Here is an 18,603-nt window from a genome sequence, read left to right as displayed (position 1 = left end):
AGTTAATCATAAATGAGGCTATATATCATTAACCATATTGTGGATAGTCATGTTGCTGGTGTCATAATGAAAAGTTTCATGACAATATACTTCAGCGTTAAAAGTTCAAAATTGAACAAATTTTGCGAAAAGTTTGAAGTAACCAATTTTATATATATACGCGGGTAGGTTGATAAGTTCTCAGCCTCACCAAGAAAACAAGTAGATAGGAAGCGAAGCTTGGTGTTTTTATTCAACATATTCCCCTTGTAGTGCAATGCACTTTTCACATCGCTGGTGCAGTGCTTGCAGGTCAGACAAATAGAACTCGGATGAATGCTCTGCAAACCAGGCCTCTGTTTGAGAAATGACGTCATCGGTGCCATTGAAATGCGTTCCCTTTAAAAACATTTTCAATTTAGAAAAGAGATAAAAGTCTGATAGAGCCAAATCAGACGAATAAGGTGGTTGTTCGTGTATTTAAAACCGTAGGTCCTCCAATTTTTGCAATGTCAGACGTGCTTTGTGTGAGGGCGCATTGTCCTAGAGGGAGATTACCCCTTTTGACAGCTTTCCACGTCTCTTCTCCTTTAGTGCTGCTTTCAGTTTGTCCAGAAGAGATGTATAATAAGTCGTATTGCTGGTTTCACCCGATTTCAGATAATCCAGCAATAGAATTCCTTCACAATCCCAGAAGACCGTAGCAAGTACCTTAGCAGAAGAGCGTTGGTCCTAGCCTTCTTCGGACGTGGAAAACCGCTGTGGCGCCATTCCGCCGATTGCTATTTCGTCGTGGGATCGTAGAAATACAATCAGGTTACGTCCACTGTTACCAGCTGTTGCAAAAAATTGGCCTTATCCGCTTGAAATTGGGACAGAACTGTCTTACTCGCCTCCACCCGTTCACGCTTCTGATCTGCGTTCAAAAGTTTGGGAATCCATTTTGCCGCGACCTTCCTCATACCCAAGTCTTCATAGATAACTTTCCACATCCGTTCATGACTAATGCCCAATGTGTCTTCTATCTGTTTGAGCGGGATTCGGCGATTGTCGAGAATCATCTGGTGAATGGCGTCAATCATCTCGGGAGAGGTCACTGAAATTGGTCTGTCACACCTTGGATCATTGTTCAGACCAAACTGCCCACGTTTGAAGTTCGCTGCCCATTTCTTAGTGGCATACGATGGTGCCTTGTCCCCCAATGTCGTGACAAGGTCGTTGTGGATCTCCTTCGGCGAGAGTCTCTTTAGGAAGAGGTACTTGATGAATGGACGGTGTTCAAATTTACTTATTTCTGGGACGCGGCACGTTGGACCTGAATAAAATAAAATAAAATAAAATTGTTTTAGTCAAACCAAATTTTGCACAGTAGCTTCACAAATTATAAACCTCATAAACGTATATAACTTTTATATCTAGTTTTGTTTGAACCTGGGTAGGCTGAGAACTTATCAACCTACCCTCGTATATATATATATATATATATATATATATATATATATATTAGGGTGGTCCGAAAAAAATATTTGTTTGAAACGCTATACTGCGGAAAACTTGCTTCTATAGTAGGTAAATGAAATGCAAAGGAAAAAGAAAAAAATGTTTGTCTGGCGGTAGCGCAACGACCCTAAACTTTTGAGAAAATATACGATTTTCATGGAAAATACAAATAACCTCTATAACAAGTAGCTATAGGCATATTTCAATAGAGAGAATTATAGAAAAGATAAATAAATGGAAAAGAAATACATTTTACAATTTATTAGTAGCGTATTACACTTATAAAAACATTTTTTTTTTTAAATAAAGACAAATTTCCATTGAAACAAACATTTTTTTTCTGATTTTGTAAAACTTCAGTTTGTAATGAATTACAGTCTTTTACTTCTCTTTAGTTTCTTTTGGTAGTTTGAAAAATGATTTAGAATATTGTTGCACGACAAGTTAAATATGTGTTTGATAAAGCTTCAATATAAACAATAACGCCTTACAGAATTGTTCAGTTAATAAATACATACCATGTCAGTTATCGTAATCCTATGAAGCCCTTTAAGCGGGATAAGGAGAAGGAAAAGTTCGTAAACAGAGTTGAGATTTCAAAAGAAAATCTTTGTTACTGTTTGATGTCTCTGCATGTAAGTGCAAAATAACATTAGACTGCAATTGCCAAAAGGTCACTGATAGTGAGGTCTGTGAGTGTCCTGTGTCTATTATCTGTAACTGTGAAAAATCAAAAAAGATATCCATCATTGAACTAAAATTCTTGTACTCCCGAAGAAAGTTTGGTATAGGTAAAATTGGAAGTGGGGAAGTAAAGGAAACAAAAGATTACCTAAAGACATGAAAGGAAGTTGGTTGAACATGAAAGAACTCAGTCCAATGCTAATTTATTATCAAGCCAACTTGTTCAAAATATGCAGAAACTCTCCTGTCAAAAGAGGTAGGCAGTGATTCGTCTGAAGAGATAGATAGCAACGATGGAAATTTCGAAGAATTTAAGCCTGAAAGTAAGTCACTATGGCAGATGCACATTAAATTGAAAAATACTGCTCTGACTAGTGATCGTTTTGGAGTATCAGATAGAGCAACAGCAGCTATCGCTTCAAGTATGTTGCAAGATATTCGTGTCGTAACATGATGACAAAAATAAACTTAGAAGAGAAAAAAAGTGTTAACCGCTCAGAACTCCAAATGCAGAATAAGGACAAACATAACCCACTTCAAGGTCTATATTTCGATGGAAGAAAGGATGACACTCTCGTGATTGAGAAAGTAAACTCAAAGCAGTTTCAAGGAACTATAAAAGAGAAACATTACTCAATTTTACAAGAACCTAAATCTGTATTCGTTGGTCATGTTTCATCCTCTTCTGGGTCTGCTCAAAACATAGCCAATAGCATTCTTTCTTATTTGACTGAAGCTGGATTTTCATTTCATGAACTCGACGTAATTGGATGTGATGGCATAATTGTCATTACAGGGTGGAAAACTAGTATTATTTGCCAAATTGAAAAACATTAAAAGGCCACTATAGTAGTGTGTGTGTGTGCGCCTCTTACACTTTAATGAATTGCCATTCCGGCATTTGTTTTTACATTTACATGGTGAAAAAAACGGGGCCAAAATCATTTGCTAGTCCAATTGTTACACAGCTCAGTAAATGTGAGAAACTACCAGTGGTAAATTTTGACAGTGTTGAGTGTGAGATTCAAGATATTGACCGAAAAATTTTAAGCAAAGATCAACAGTACCTGCTGGACATAAGCTCCGGTATAAAATCAGAAAGCTGTCCTGAAGATTTAGCTGTTCGTGAACCAGGCCCACTTTCCCATTCAAGATTGTTAACAACGGCGAACAGGGTTCTCAGACTGCATTTAAGTATTGTAAACCCAACAGATGAACACAAGAACTTAGAACAGAAGAAATTTTATCCTAAAGTTTTATATGCCAGTATGGTTTCATATCGAAAAAAGTAAGTACTTCACAGATGGACCAAAACATGTATTTGAAGTTATAGAATCGTCAAGATTCCTGCCAGAAAACTAGCTAAAAGTCATTGACCCAGTAATTGAGAGGAACGTATTTTTTGCCCATCTGGAGAACTTGCTTTTAAATATGATAGGAGATACAAGGGATCATATAAGAGAGTTACGATTCAGAAGAATTATAAAGGCTAGAAACTTCTAACAGGAAGTCAATAAGGAGTTTCCAACTACCTAAGATCAATTTCCTAGCTACAGACAACACCGAAATGATTCACTGGAACACTGTTACACTTTCACCATCACCTTTACTGTGGAGATTTACCGATCAAGAGATTTGGTCTAAGGTCCAATCAGGTGAAACAACGGCTGAGCGGAGCTCTGACAAATTCTCATGTCACACCCAAGCATTGGAAGATGCGTGAAGCTGGTAATTGAGGCGTCACAAAAAGTCGTCAGTTCCAATTCCAGGCATAGTTTTATAAGAACTACACTTCTGTCAAATTTTTCAAACAAATCATTTTTCAAACTACCAAAAGAAACTTAAGTGAAATAAAAGACTGTATTTCATTACAAATTGAAGTTGTACACAATCAGAATTTTTTTCAATGGAAATTTCTCTTTTGTTAAAAAAAAAAATGTTTTATAAGTGTAATACGCCATTATTAAATTGTGAAACGTATTCCTTTTCCATTTATTTATCTTTTCTATAATTTTCTCTGTTGAAATATGCCTATAGCTATTTGTTATAGAAGTTATTTGAATTTTCTCCATGTATTGTAAAAGTTATGAAAATCGTATATTTTCACAAAGTTTAGGGTCGTTGCGCTACCGCCAGACGTAAAAAAAAAAAAATCTGTATTTTATTTATCTATCAAAGAGGCAAGTTTTCCTCAATATAGCGTTTCAAACAAATATTTTTTTTTTCGACCCACCCTTATATATGCATGCATGCTCCATGTTTCATATCAGGGGATTTTCTTGGATGCCCAACGCAGTGGTGAGGTCAAAACGTACTTATTTTTCAAGATAATGACACTTATTGGGGAGGATGTGAAGAATAATGGCCCCTACAACTTGCACATTGCCTCCCGTTTCGCACACCGGGTCGTGAATATGATAAAAATCTATTTGCCACCAATATTAGACTGTATCGTCATTCAAATATCACTTTCCTGTGTGGCCATCTTCAAATTGAAGAATGACATTTGTCTCCTAAACTCTTTGCCAGGCGTGCTAAATTAAATGAAGAACGCCTTGGTATTCATAATTAATCTTCTTAATATATATTGTTATATATCAAAGGTGTAATAGCTAACAAACCTAGTAACATAAAAAGTAATTACAGAAAAACTCATTGAACAATCTGCACATTGTACAGTATGTTTCTGTATAGAAATTGTATTCTGTAGACTATTGACTGTTATTACAAGCAAATTCATAAAATATACAATATAAATAAAGAAAACTTGTATTGGAGAATTACTACTACATCAGTCTTGATTAAATAAGAATTGCATACTGTAAACGGTTAACGTTTCGGTATAAAAAAAATAAATAAAAAAATGTTTAAAATTAAAAACATCAGAAGTATTGAACAATGAATTCACCAGTCATGACTCAAAAGAAATGTTATATTTTAGACCGTTCAGTGGTTCTGAAAACGATGTATAAACTTATAAAACGAATATAATAATTACGTTAGAAGAACTGTTACATTGTTTGTAACTACAGTTGCAGTACGATATCATGCTTTAAAAACTAAACCTTCTGAAAAACTTGATATGTGAGTGACATTTGATAGACAAAGTCGAATAGAGGTGCTATTACATTTTTTCAGCCTAGCGACTCGGTGTGCCAATCGGTAGGCAATTTGCAAGTTGTAAGACGCCATTAACTTTACCCCCTCTCCAATGAGTGCCATTATTTTACAAAATGCATACGTTTTAACTTCAGCACTGTTGGGCACTCAAGAAAAAACCCGGACACTAAAATTGAACCTTCTATCTTAAAATAGTTACTTCAGAGTTTTTGCAAAATCTGCTCAATTTTGAACTTTTAATTCTCATAATTCACACACGCTTGCGATCGAGGATTTCTCCGACTATCGAATCGCTTCATGTGTAAAAAGGAGTCGAATGAGCATAATATCGATATGAAGTCAGTGACACCCCACAACCTTCTCTAGTAAGGAAATGATTATAGAACATTGGAAAGCATAAAAGACAAATTTATTTTTTTAAAAGAAAATATACATACGAACATTTTTAGAACTTAATCCTGTATACCTCCTGTGCTGACAAAGCCATAAACACAAAACAATCAACTTTTAGAATTTACATTTGTAATAATACTTAAGAGATTTTCCAACAATACGTTGTCTAAACTTTCAAATGAGATTACGCTGAAGAAGAGGTGCGAATAGTAGCAGTTCTTCATTAAATACCGTATATACAGTGCGTTCCACAAATAACACTAAGGCCCGTCCCCTGAAGAAACCAAGGCAGATACAAACATGAAACCTTTTGTATCTTTCAAAGGACATAAAAGACAATATTATGCTGATATGGAAAACCCCTCATTAGGTGCGCTCAAGGAGGTTACGGGGGTAACTACAAAATTTTAAATAGCAACCCCCACCGTGTGGCATCTCGTTTGAAAGGTAATCATGTGAAGAGACCAATTTTGGAAATTACATGTCGCTAGCGTGTCTCTTTCCAACATGGCGGCCATCCGTAAAGTGCGGCCGAAGTGCGTTAAACGCAGAACACTAAAGCCCGTCTCCTGAAGAAACCAAAGCAGATAGAAGCATGAAACCTTTTGTAACCTTGAAGGAACACAAAAAACATTATGCTAATAAGGAAAATCCTTAGGGGGGATGGCCGCCATGATGGATAGAGACACGATAGCGACAAGCAGTCTCCAGAACTCGTCTCTACACGCTATTAGCTTTCAAACGAGGTACCACACGATAGGGGTAGCTATTTAAAATTTTATAGTTAGCCCCCGTAACTCCATTAAGTCCCCCTCTTGGAGGATTCTCTTTATCAGCATAATATGTCTTATGTCCCTTGAAGGATACGAAAGATATCATGTTTCTATCTGCCTTGATTTCTTCAGGAAATGGGACTTAGTGCTATCCGTGGAACGTACTTCGATCGTACTTTACGGATGGCCGCCGTGTTGGATAGGGACACGCTAGCGACATGTAGTTTCCAAAATTGGTCTCTACACGTGATTACCTTTCAAATGAGATACAACACGGTAGGGGTTGCTATTTAAAATTTTGTAGTTACCCCCGTAACCCCCTTGAGCGCACCTCATGGGGGTTCTCCATATCAGCATAATGTTGTCTTTTATGTGTCTTGAAGAATACAAAAGGTTTCATGTTTCTATCTGCCTTGGTTTCTTCAGGAGACGGGCCTTAGTGTTATTCGTGAAACGCACTGTATATTGTTCCTGTGTTGGACCAAGATTGTTCCTACACAGACATATATTCTTGCAGGACCAAATTTTCAAAAGTTAAGGAAAAGGAAGTTGTTGACGACGAAACAGCAAGTACAATGCATGTCTTGATTTGTCTTCCATACTGTTCATCAATGTAATAAATAAATTCCTGGTGGGTCAAATGATTTCGTTCATTTATTATTCGAACAGTAAATGAGCTTTTCTTGCCAATATAATTTTTTCTGCAATATATAAGTTCAAAAAGTTTTTTTTTTCTCTTTTGTATTGTAGAAACGTAGTTACATAGACGTCCACCAGGAGACAGTGTAGTCGAAGTGAGCAATAGAGCATTTACACGAGGAGCAAAAATCTGGTATAATGTACACAACATTGAAATATATGAAAAATATTTGATTTGAAATAAATATTTGTAGTTCAAACTTCTGACAAACGTACTGTAACTTTATATTTTCTTCCCAACGCACAACTCTTATTATTAATAGTTTATTATTTGATGGATTCCATGTTTATTAACGTTACTGAAATTATGATGGGACAACGTACTTAACATCGTACCTTCTAAGATGTGTTCTTTCTAGGGAAGGAGGGGTGGCTGATGATAATAGTGCACGAAACAGCAACTTGCCTAAGGCCTTCCCTGTTCATAGGCCTAAGGCCTCCACAATAGTGTCATGTGTCAACTAGTTGGTGAATCCGCCGCTGAAAGAAATCACCAGTTTTGATGACAAATAACTAGGTCACTGTTCGTCACACTTCATCCTCATCTTGCAATGTTTTCTCGCAAAGGTGGTTTTTCAGGCTGCGAAAAAGACAATAGACTATTCTCGCAAGATTTGGTGAAAACGCCGGGTGGGGGATTTTCTGCCAGCCACATTCATCTATCTTAGCACAGGACCTCTTTTTCGTGTGTGGGTGCGTGTTATTACTGTGGATGAGCATACCCTTGCGATGATCTAGAGCGGGACGTTTCTCCAACAATGTAGTCCGCCGGAGTGGAGACTGTTTTGAGACAATTTCTGTGCCCCCCTCCCAATCTTAGGTAATCGCTGATGTTTGCGTGTAATGATATGATAGAGAATCCAGACCCTTTTCATTCCCCGTCACTATTCGATCCAGAAATGGCTCATGTATGTGACAGGTAAACAGGGAATTACAGATGTCCACTCGCTGCTGCTTCTTTTGAGGCGTTAACGCCTGGGGTAGCTAGCCATTTAATGAGTTCCGACACTTATCCAAGGTCCTGTAGATGACGACGAAAGTCGAATGGGGGACATGAATTTCGCTGGCCAGTTCAACAGTTTGCATTGGACTTCCCTCCAGCTGCAGAGGTCTCTCTTCTCGTGGGTTATTAGCGAGATTGGTGTCCCCCAGACCTCTGTGAACACTTTTTGGTTTTTGAGTTGCAGTGTCATGGATTTTGCGGGACATTCCTTTTGTTTCTCAATCTGTGGTTATTGACAAATGATGTAGCAATCTATTTGATATTAACTATGCTTCGTCTTATTTAGTATTAAATACATAATAGAGTACATGTAGTACTCTTTTCAGTGTTGGCAGTTCTTTTGCTGACTATTTTAGCTGTGAATGTCTGGGGGTACTCTTATTATATGGTTTTGTTATTCACCGACCGCATCTGTAGCGAGTGTGCTGAATCTTACTGATCAATCATTCCTGTTTGCAGAGTATACTAGTGTCAAAAATATTGTTACAAACTTCATTCTATTGTTATGGAACTATAATAATGTAACACACATCTGGAATCATTGCCATTCTTTCGCCTGTAACACCATCTTCAGGAAAGATGAAGTAATGGAGCAAAGGAAATCCTACAATAATTACTTAACTGTGCTGTACTCTTTAAGTACACATTTCAAAACTCAAACTCTTACCGTGTACTAGTTCTCCTAACTTTCATTCGTGTTTAAGTTATTATTCTCATAATATTTCGATCCTCTCTGGAATCATCCTCAAGCGCAGACGTGATGCCAGTCGGAATCTATTTTTTGATTACATTATTATATATCGTCGCATGAGAACCAGAGGAACGTAACTCCAAAAATGCGCTTTACGTTTTCTTCATGTTTGGACATGATTTTGGTAAGTTCCACTTGGTGTAAATGGAATGTAACGCCATCTGGTCTCCTTGTCGATCATCTATTGTAATGTACCTCAATTAACATCTTATTAAAAACACATCTCTTTAAGAAAATAATATTTCTATCCTCTCGCCTGTAAACGTATGAAAATGGAGTTACATTCCTCTGGTTCTCACGCGACGATATGTTCAAAATATGTAAACAGAAAAATAGGCACAAAGTGTTCCACGGTACACTTCTATAATTCTATTCATCATTTTTGAGTTTTTGTGCAAACTCTGATGCCTTAATTTTCGTGAGTTCTTTTTGTTCACTGCTGTAAGTTATTTAACCCGGGAACGGTCGAGTGTTGTTTTGTGACGCGAGCGGTCGACAGGTGAGCGTGGCGCTCACAAATTACGCATAGTCACATTTATAAGGCCAGTGCTACTCCAACAGAAGATAATGAAAAAGTTACACTTGACTCTCACATAGAAGACACATCAAGACACAGCTAGACGGCGCTTCAAGTCTGTGACCCCACTAGGGCTGCTTTCAAACGAAAACATAAACCAGGGTGAGCACTGCACTCACATGTCGACTGTTCCCAGGTTAAACCTATTTACAAGTTTGCAAAATAATAGAATAAATGTTACTTTCCTTTTGTGTACTCAGAGAGCTAAAAATACTAGTTGAGTATTGAATGTTACTCCTTTGTTACTCCTTTGTTACTATAATTAATAAATAAATTCATTAATAAAGAAAATCCAAAGGGAATTATAATTAGTGCAACTATTAAACTAAAATATAAAATTAAAAGAAAAATCAACAGTGTTAATGTTAAACTCAATAAGAAGACTGCTAATTATAATAACAAAGGAGTAAGAATAAGTGTGAATATTGTATAAAAGTAATGAAGAAGAAAGTTGTGACCCGTTAAATATTTATTTCAGTCTGTTTCGTGATATTCATAAAGGATCTATCCGGTTTGCCATAAGGACCAGACTGTGTCACGTGATCAGGTCAAAAGTCACGTTACGTGCTAAATCAAGTCGGGAGATTCCAAATCCAGATGTGAGATATTTCAAGCATGTAATTTTCGCATGGGAGGCACTGGGTAATTCGAAGAAGATGCATACACTTTATCATATCAATATTATTGACTTTACTCAAACAACTTGACTTTTGACGATGTTCTATCCATATTTACCTTGCGTGCTATATATCGATTTTAAGCTCTTCATTGTGTCTTTGCAAGAAGTTTTCAATTAGCCATCTCCGCTTTATAGTTTTTGAGATGTGGACAATTTCTGTTTTTCATTGATTTTCCATGGACTTCAATGTTCATGTTTGGTGATTTTTTTTTTGAGTATATTCCATCCATTAGGACAATTTCTTTTTTGAATGTAGAATCTGCATAGTCTGTTCTATATTTAGTCTAATTCTCAGCCATCTCTCTCTCTTTTGGTTTTTTAGATTACTGAAGGAATTATTTATTTTTCATTGGTTTTCGTTGACATTAATATTAATGTTTCATGCGCTTTTTGGCTATGTTCCATCCATTTTAGGAGAATTTGCTTTTGGAATATAGAATCTACATAGTCCCTTCTACATTTGAGCTGAATTTCAGCCATCCGCCCCAAAGTCTGTTCACATCATTGGAACCGGTGTTCAAACTTTAGTCTGGCTTTTTGTAATAGATTTTGGAGGAAAAGAAAGAAAATAAAATGGCACCAGTATTTTATTTGAAGTGATTGAAGTGCCACTTAAAATTATGTAATCACAGGAATTAAAGAAGAAGAAATAATAATGAAAAAAAGAATCAATATTCTCATCCAAAATATATTTTATTTCTCAAACTCATTTAATAATACAATTCATACACCTGACCAAAGGTTTTGTGATGACTGTGATAGCATAGTTTAAAAATACAAAGAAAATACCATTAGCGGATGTGAATAATACAGAATAACAATAGAGTAATGGAAGAAATTTGAACGAGCATGCTTAAAAAGTTTGGAATACATAAGTTATAATGTATAAATATATTGTATCTCTGAGTATTTCAAAATACTTCGTCAAATGTATGTATGAGTATTTTCCAAAATCTATTGAGTTGGTAAACCAAATTTGTCAATAGAAAGCTTCCAATGATACTATATATATATAAAAACAAATAAAGACTAGACGCACGCATGCTCTGAATTAAAAGGCTGTAATACAAAGTCATATCACCTAAGCTATACAAACTATATGCAGAACCCGTAGTCTGTCTGAATTCAAATAAATAAAAACATTTGTTAAGTAGCTTTCGGATACATTACAATCCTCAATCAATGTTAAAAAATACTGCGAGTGTCTACAGATAATACATAAATAAATAAAAAATCCACTTAGTATTCATGGTAGTTAAACAATTATATTGAAAGTTTAATATACATTTTCTGTTTCCTTTCCATACCTAATACAGTCGAATTAGTTTAAACTGTTAAATTGATCGACAAGAAAATTCAAACTGATGTGTGTAGATAATACTACCAAGACATCACTTCTAAGTTTGAGATTCTAGTGAGATTCTATTGTTTATGGGATTCTCCAGCCTTCTGTGACAGAATCGGAAATTTCGTTCAAAGAACCAAAAGCACTAAAATATGCATAATCATACTGCCTGCCATTAATAGTTATTTAAAGTGTTTGAATTTTCTTGGCACATTAGAAATAGAATAATCTGTAGACACTCTGTAAAAAATATAATGATTAATTAATCTTTGGTCTCAAACCGCCTTGAGGGAAGGGATTTGAATAATAAATACTGATACTGGAATGGCTCTATCACATGTGAGAGCTCCTTTCTTTGGAGTGGGATCATTAAGAATAACCCTTCTTAAAATATAAACAAAAATCCATTGTTTTCTTAGTTTGTTTAACCTCCATATAGCAAACATTAACGAAAAAAATTAGATCTTGTGAACATAACTTAAATTAGTTCTTTTTCCCCACGTATAGCAAATGTCAGATCTTGTTCAATTCATTCCACTGAAGAATGAAAAAGACACGGAAGACGTTTCGATATTGTAAAATTAATATTTTATTTTTGCACATTTTATTATGAAGACATTTTTTTTCTTACCTAACTTGTTTCATTTCATTAATAACTTTTGAGATATTCGAAATAATAAATTGTAACTTTTGCAAGATTCGAAATAATAAGTCATAACTTTCGAGAGCTGCGAAATAACAAATGAAAATAGAAGCAAAGTTTCTTTTTTTCTTGTAACTGTTATTTACAAATTATTAATTTTTCTAAATGTTTATGGTACTATTTTTTGCTAACTGTACTAGTCCACAAAAAATAATATTTTATTTAATAAATAAGTAAATTCCTTAAGAAAAAATGCCGACGTTAATGCATTTGGGAAATGAAAAAAGGCGGAAAATTGTTTCAACAAATTGTCTCTTCTCCAATAAGACTAGAACAAGAAGATGGATGGATGGATGTCGAGTTCCTGTCAGATGATGTAGTTCATGTCCCTTTCGTGTGGAGATGGCGTTCGCACTGCTTTACTTTTTCCCTAGAAACTCGATCATCTGGTTGTATTTCTTCTCTTCTTCGCTCAATAATAGAGCTTCTAGGCATCCCTTAAAATAGCGACTGCCAAAGCAGTCGGATCTGAAACAAATACAGATAGTTTTATTTAGCTTATAAAAACAAGTCTGTGTGTGAACAATGACAATGCGCACTGAAGCAGTTCTGAAATGTGTGAATCAGACTCATCTTGAAAGCTTGTAAAAGCAAATGGTTGATCAAATACAATATTCGCAACATTTTGCTCGAAGACATGTTTTAGATTTAGATCATTTATAAGGTAGGTAGGTGGGCCACTAAGACAGGAGAGAAGGAGTAGTGTAGACAGTTTCTTTTGCATGTGGTTCAAAAGGATAGATAGAAAACTAGAAATTGGGGAAATGTTAGACTTCATTTTTACGCAACTTTTACATATAATGAAATAAAAGTTCTTTTGTGTTGCGTGGATTGTTTGTTTATCATTAGTATTTCACTCGCCTACCTTGCTGCGAGCTTCTTCAGAAAATCAGCTTACTTACGGAGATAAGTACGTTTTTATGTTTATGTTTTTTAAAATTGTTTAGAATATAAATTATGGAAAAAAAATGAAAATTATTGCTGACCGCCATTAAGAACATAATAAAATGTGCTTGTTATATTAAGTTAATAATATCTACTTTTGCCACGTACCATAATTTCCTGATTTGTTGTTTTGAAGTGTCGAATAAGCTTTATATAGAGAGAATAACAGACATAAAATAACAAGTACATTTTACATTTCATAGTGGTAGTCAGCAATGATTTTCAGTGTTTTTTCACAATTTATATTCCATCTAAACAATTTTAGGTCCAGTATAAAGAGAAAATGTATAAGGTGTACTTATTTGCATAAGTAAGCTGAAATTCTGATCACAAACAATCTTAGCAAAAGAAAGAAAAATAACTTCTATTTCATTATAGAAATTGGTAAGTTGGGAGTCATGGGATAAATTGAGGACAGGATTGGGCACACCGGTGTACAAAACTGAAGCGCGGGAGATAATCAATGGCGAAACGAAGGCTATGATGGCTCGTTGAATGAAACGAAGACTGTGATGCGACGCTGCCATGCGGTAAATGGAAACGGCCAAACAGACGCACTACAGATGAAAAGTTGACAGATATATCTTGTTCTCTGCTTTCATAAAACAGACAATCTGTGACAACACTGCAGGCCTCTCATTTACTCTTCTAAAGAGAACTCAAGAGCCATAAACGCTGTCCTTTACCATAAATATTTGTATCTTTATTACATAAATTTTCATTTGCACCCGGCAATTACTATTCCTTCAGTACAAGATATCTACTTCTTAATGTTTATAAGCAAGAACCTTGAATGACATAATGGAGTATCTAGATATATGGGTTACAATATTCGTCAATACTCAAATTCATTACGGTTCGGTGATAACATCTGGATCCTGTCCTCGCTTTACCTTCTGTATATGTTTTAGTGTTATCTGATTGTTTTACAAATCAGGCTGAAATATTAGAATTTATATTTTATTAATTTGTGTTTCTCCCAAGGTTCCAAAGATGAGTCTGAATCCCACATTTCATAAATTACAACGATGTTCTTGAGTAGAATACGGTATAATTTTTTCCAAAAACAAAATTTTATGTTGAAAATGGCTTCTTTTTTTTAAAAAAATGTTTTTTTTTTTTTTTTTTTTAAATCAGATTTCTGGCAATTTTCTTATTGTCAAATGAAATGGGAATTCTGTGAATTGTATTAATTTTCCAATTTAGAGAGGATACTTTACTATGCCAAAAAATCCTAAAAAAAATTAGTGCTGTATTAGCGTTAGTGCTGAAAAGGACATAAATTGAAGATGTTGAAAAACTGAGTTTGGTTTGTCAAGAGCTCAAATTAATTCTGAATCTTATACATATTTTATTAGTCTAATTTAGTTTGTTTTTATTTATTTTTTAATTCTATTATTTTATTTTATTTTAGTTTAAGACGCTGAAAGAAGTTTTATGAGGGTTATTTAAGACAAATAATAAAAACTCAGCTTCATAATTTAAAGCATTAATTTGTTTTTTTGTTCGTCTGTGTGTGTGTGTGTGTGTGTGTGTGTTGTGATTTGTAGGAAATTTTAATGCTCTTTTGTAATTATCTGCATTGTTATACTATTATCCCTTACTTCATGGAAGTTATGAAGATTTTATACAATGTTTAATTTGTAAATTATTCCAAGGGGTGGGAAATGTTATTGTTTTAAAGTTAATGTTTATATAAAAATTCAGTTTTCTTTTCATCTGCAAACTTAAGACTTCACTTTTCTTTTTTTAAAAAAGCTCTTGATTAACCATATGCGATTAGCTGCTTTGAAACTATGGTGTGAGATATATCAAAATTTAGGTGAGGTAATAAAAATTTAGTTTTTGCGACAATTAAAGTGGTGAGCAATGTGTGTAGAAACGCTGTAAAATGGGGACAACGTAATAATAATACTGCAGTGAAATAATAATAATAAATAAACCTAGAATGCTATCAAAATCGATATATCTCAAGTTTCTGTGAAAATATAGTAACTATTTTATTCCAGTTGAAAAGCTTCTGAAGTTTATAAATGCATCCTTTTACAAATCTGCAAAAACAGTACGTTAATAGGAATGTGTCAATATATAAAATGATATTTATATATAGAAATTTTAAGATCATTAGCCAGCTTTATTTTTAATTCCCATTTCTTAAAACTTTGCCAGGAAATCTGTAAAATTGTTAAAGTAGTATTTAAAAAAAAACACATTTGTAAAAACCCAGCGCGTATATCAACGGGGAAGGTATTTTCCTTTTTTAAAAAAACTAAAAAAAATAATTTCTTCAAAAAATTGTAAGAAAATATATGAAGTAAAATAATTAAAAACAGGAGGCAATCGGAATTAATGTAGCTTTCAGATTTAAAATCACAAATATTTATGAAAAAATTATTAAATCAGAAGAGTCTAAGTAGCATATTTGCACCTGAATGTTCTAATTCATCTTACTAATGCTAAATAAAACAGTTTTGACTGTATATTTTTTAAAAATAATATTTTTCTTGGGTTGCGATTGCGCAACCAAAAATTAGAATACTCTTCCGATTTTACTTCGTACCTTTAGTTGTTCAATACATCAATTTGTAAATATTAAAGCAAACATTTTTTTGATATAGTTGAATTTATAACGAGTAATTTCATGCAACCAGAGGAACATACTAGCTTACATTTAAAGTATAAATTAAAATGAAATGTGATATAAATCGAAACAATTGTAAAAGCATTAATAGAGTAGGAGAGCAAATGTTAGGAACATATGCAATGATCACAACAGTAACATGCTTTATTAATTTGAAATATTAAGAAAAAATGTTATTTTTTAATTTTTTTCGAGTTTCTATGCGTGAACCAATTACCGTGAAAAATGTTTGTATCTAGCCAAACTTTTTATTTGTTTCAAAAAAACCCGATGCCTCCTTTCAAAAAAATAAAAATAATGAACTCCGTATAAGGTTAGTAAATAAAATAACATTAAAAAATAAACAAATAAAGAATATTGAAGAATACATAAAGTGTAATTATATAAGGCTTAAGTGGGAGTTAGAAAAATATAAGTTGAAAAGAAAGAAATGTAAAATAAACAAACAAAACAAAAACAAACTAAAAAATACCTATACACCAGGGTCTGCCCCATTTATTAATCTTATCTTCGTCTTTATAGTTTCGAGTTCACTGTTGTCAATAAGTAATGCATCCAAACATCCTTTGAAGTAAAAGGTTGTAAAACAGCCTTTCCTAGAAAAAAATTAATGTAAACCATAAAATACCAATAGCAATATGTATATGACACCAACAGTTAACCTGTGCTCAAAGTATGTAATTTTGTAAATGTACAGTATTTTTTCCTCATCCTACCTAAACAAAAGAATATCTCATTTGCCATCAAATCAAATGCAAATTTTTAAAAATAAATATATAACTAAACAAATAGATTTTTCTTCTGTTAACTTGTACTGTTAAGATAAAAATCGAACAATTTTTAAAATATTTAATATTCTCTTTCAATCCGTAAATGTCTTCGTTCTATGTATACAAATACATACGAGAAATGAGCTAAGTCACTATAAATTTTCTGCAATAGGGGGGAAAATATGTTGAATCACTAATAATAATAATATCTTAATTTCAGTGCCACGAACAGCTACTAAGGAAAGATAGAGTACATTGTGGGTATTACAGTACAATATTACAGAACTTAAGACACAATAATAATAATAATAATAATAATAATAATAATAATAATAATAATAATAATAATAAGGAAAATGTAAAACGGAGAAAACTAATATAAAACAGAATGTAGATAAAAGTTAATTTCAGAATTAATTTCAAATTAATTAATTAATTTCACGCTGTTAAAATATTCAAACTTTCAATCTATTAAAACTAATAAAGATTTCATTGTAATAAAACTAACAAAGAATAAGATAAGAACAGCAGTTTTAAAATTACGTTTCATTTCAAGACTCTTCGCTACTCATTCCCACTTTTTTGAATTTTACTGAATAACTGATATAGAATGAAGAGCATCAAAAATGTTGAAAGTAAGCTAGACAATATTTTGAAAATGCTATTTCATTTTCTACTTTTTGATACTCTTCGTTGTCTTTAAGTTATCCTCTAAAATTAAAAAATGTGTGAGCTTAGCAAAGAATCTTAACATTTCTGAAGTTATCGCTTAAAACAATCAGTTAGCTCTTATAAAATTTGACTTTCTTAATACAGTTGGCCTAAATTTATATAAATTTAAAAGATATATGAACTAATATTAATAATAATAATAATATAATACAATTTGGAAGAAAGCATTTGAGGCATTGGAGGGGGGAAGCGATGAAGGCATAGATTTAATCGCAATTCAAGTAAGTGGTCATTAAGTCCTCGTCTTTTCGGTAATGACCATACTAAAAGTAGTAGTGCGCACACATACACAGTAATGAATGAAGGAGCATATGTAAAATATTTTCAGATTGAAACTGCCATCGTTTTACTGTTTAATACCTCATTCGTATTTGATTCCTAATGTGCATTTAAATTACAAAGAAATAATCATGTATTTTATGTATCGAATTTGATAGTTTATCAGTACTATTTCGTCTATGTTACGATTATAATATTCCTATATTTCTCGTAAGGAGGTCGAATAGGCTCGCTGCTGACGTCCCTATTAAACCATAACAACAAATCAATCGTATATTTCAGTATTATGCTAAACGTTATTAACTTCAATTGATCCTACACTGCTTAAAATTAGAAATTCCGAGTATAAAATAATTAAATACCATTAGAAGTTATTTTTAGCTGGTACAAGTTCTAGTGTCAATAAAATTGATGTCCTTAAATAATATTTATTAAAAGTTTGTTTTGTTATGTTCACACGTTTCAGTGGGAGTACCTCCCTGAAGTATATCTGTATTTTTGACTAGCTTTAATGCTATTGATTCTTTCACTTTTAATTAGTAAATCTATATACAACAAAATGTTTTCAGTAATCCGAAAAGTGTTTTGTATTCCCACGCAAAATGATTTGGCGGATTCTGATTACATGGTCAATCAAAGAACTACACGTGTTTTACATAACCAAAAAATTTCAACACCCATTTGAATCATGCTGGATATAACATTTTTTTTTAAAAAGTTTAACGTTCTACAATTGTGCGCTAGCCATACATTATTTTCAAAAAAGTTATGACCTGAAATTCTCGGTTATGATATGGGTACCTTCCTAAAGTTTCTCCCAGCTATGAGTCTGGTCCTGAGTACATAATTTTAACCATAGAACATTTTTAAGTCAATAAGCAATAAATCGCGGTGCTGTTGTCAAACTGTTGTTATGGTATTTAGTAAATTTACTCGCAGAAAAGATTATTATTTAAATAACTATTAGTTGATCTATTGTGTTAGGCCTATCACTAAAACGGGTGTGTTTAATGGTGCAGTATAACTTTCG

General features: G+C 33.4%; 2 protein-coding genes across 3 annotated transcripts in view; one reads left to right on the top strand and one right to left on the bottom strand.

Annotated features, from left to right (window-relative positions):
• LOC145673420 (peroxisomal leader peptide-processing protease) overlaps positions 1–18,603 on the top strand; it is a 645,832-nt gene that overhangs the window by 69,728 nt on the left and 557,501 nt on the right. The gene's annotated exons all lie outside the window — the stretch shown is intronic.
• Positions 10,833–18,603, bottom strand: part of ITP (ion transport peptide) — a 49,752-nt gene continuing 41,981 nt past the window's right edge. Inside the window, exons 3-4 of one of the 2 annotated variants that reach the window (XM_081743111.1) lie at positions 16,265–16,388; positions 10,833–12,674 (exon numbers count right to left, since the gene is read on the bottom strand). In XM_081743111.1, the coding sequence (XP_081599237.1) occupies positions 16,265–16,388 (124 nt within the window). In that variant the 3' untranslated portion in view covers positions 10,833–12,674. The remainder of the gene's footprint in view (positions 12,675–16,264; positions 16,389–18,603) is intronic. The other variant, XM_081743113.1, reaches the window with a different exon arrangement.

This window comes from Thermobia domestica, chromosome 16, assembly GCF_964235325.1.
Source record: "Thermobia domestica chromosome 16, izTheDome1.hap1.1, whole genome shotgun sequence".
Taxonomy (NCBI): Eukaryota; Metazoa; Arthropoda; class Insecta; order Zygentoma; family Lepismatidae; genus Thermobia; species Thermobia domestica.
Note: the sequence above shows the minus strand (reverse complement) of the source record. Positions and strands in the feature narration are given on the sequence as shown.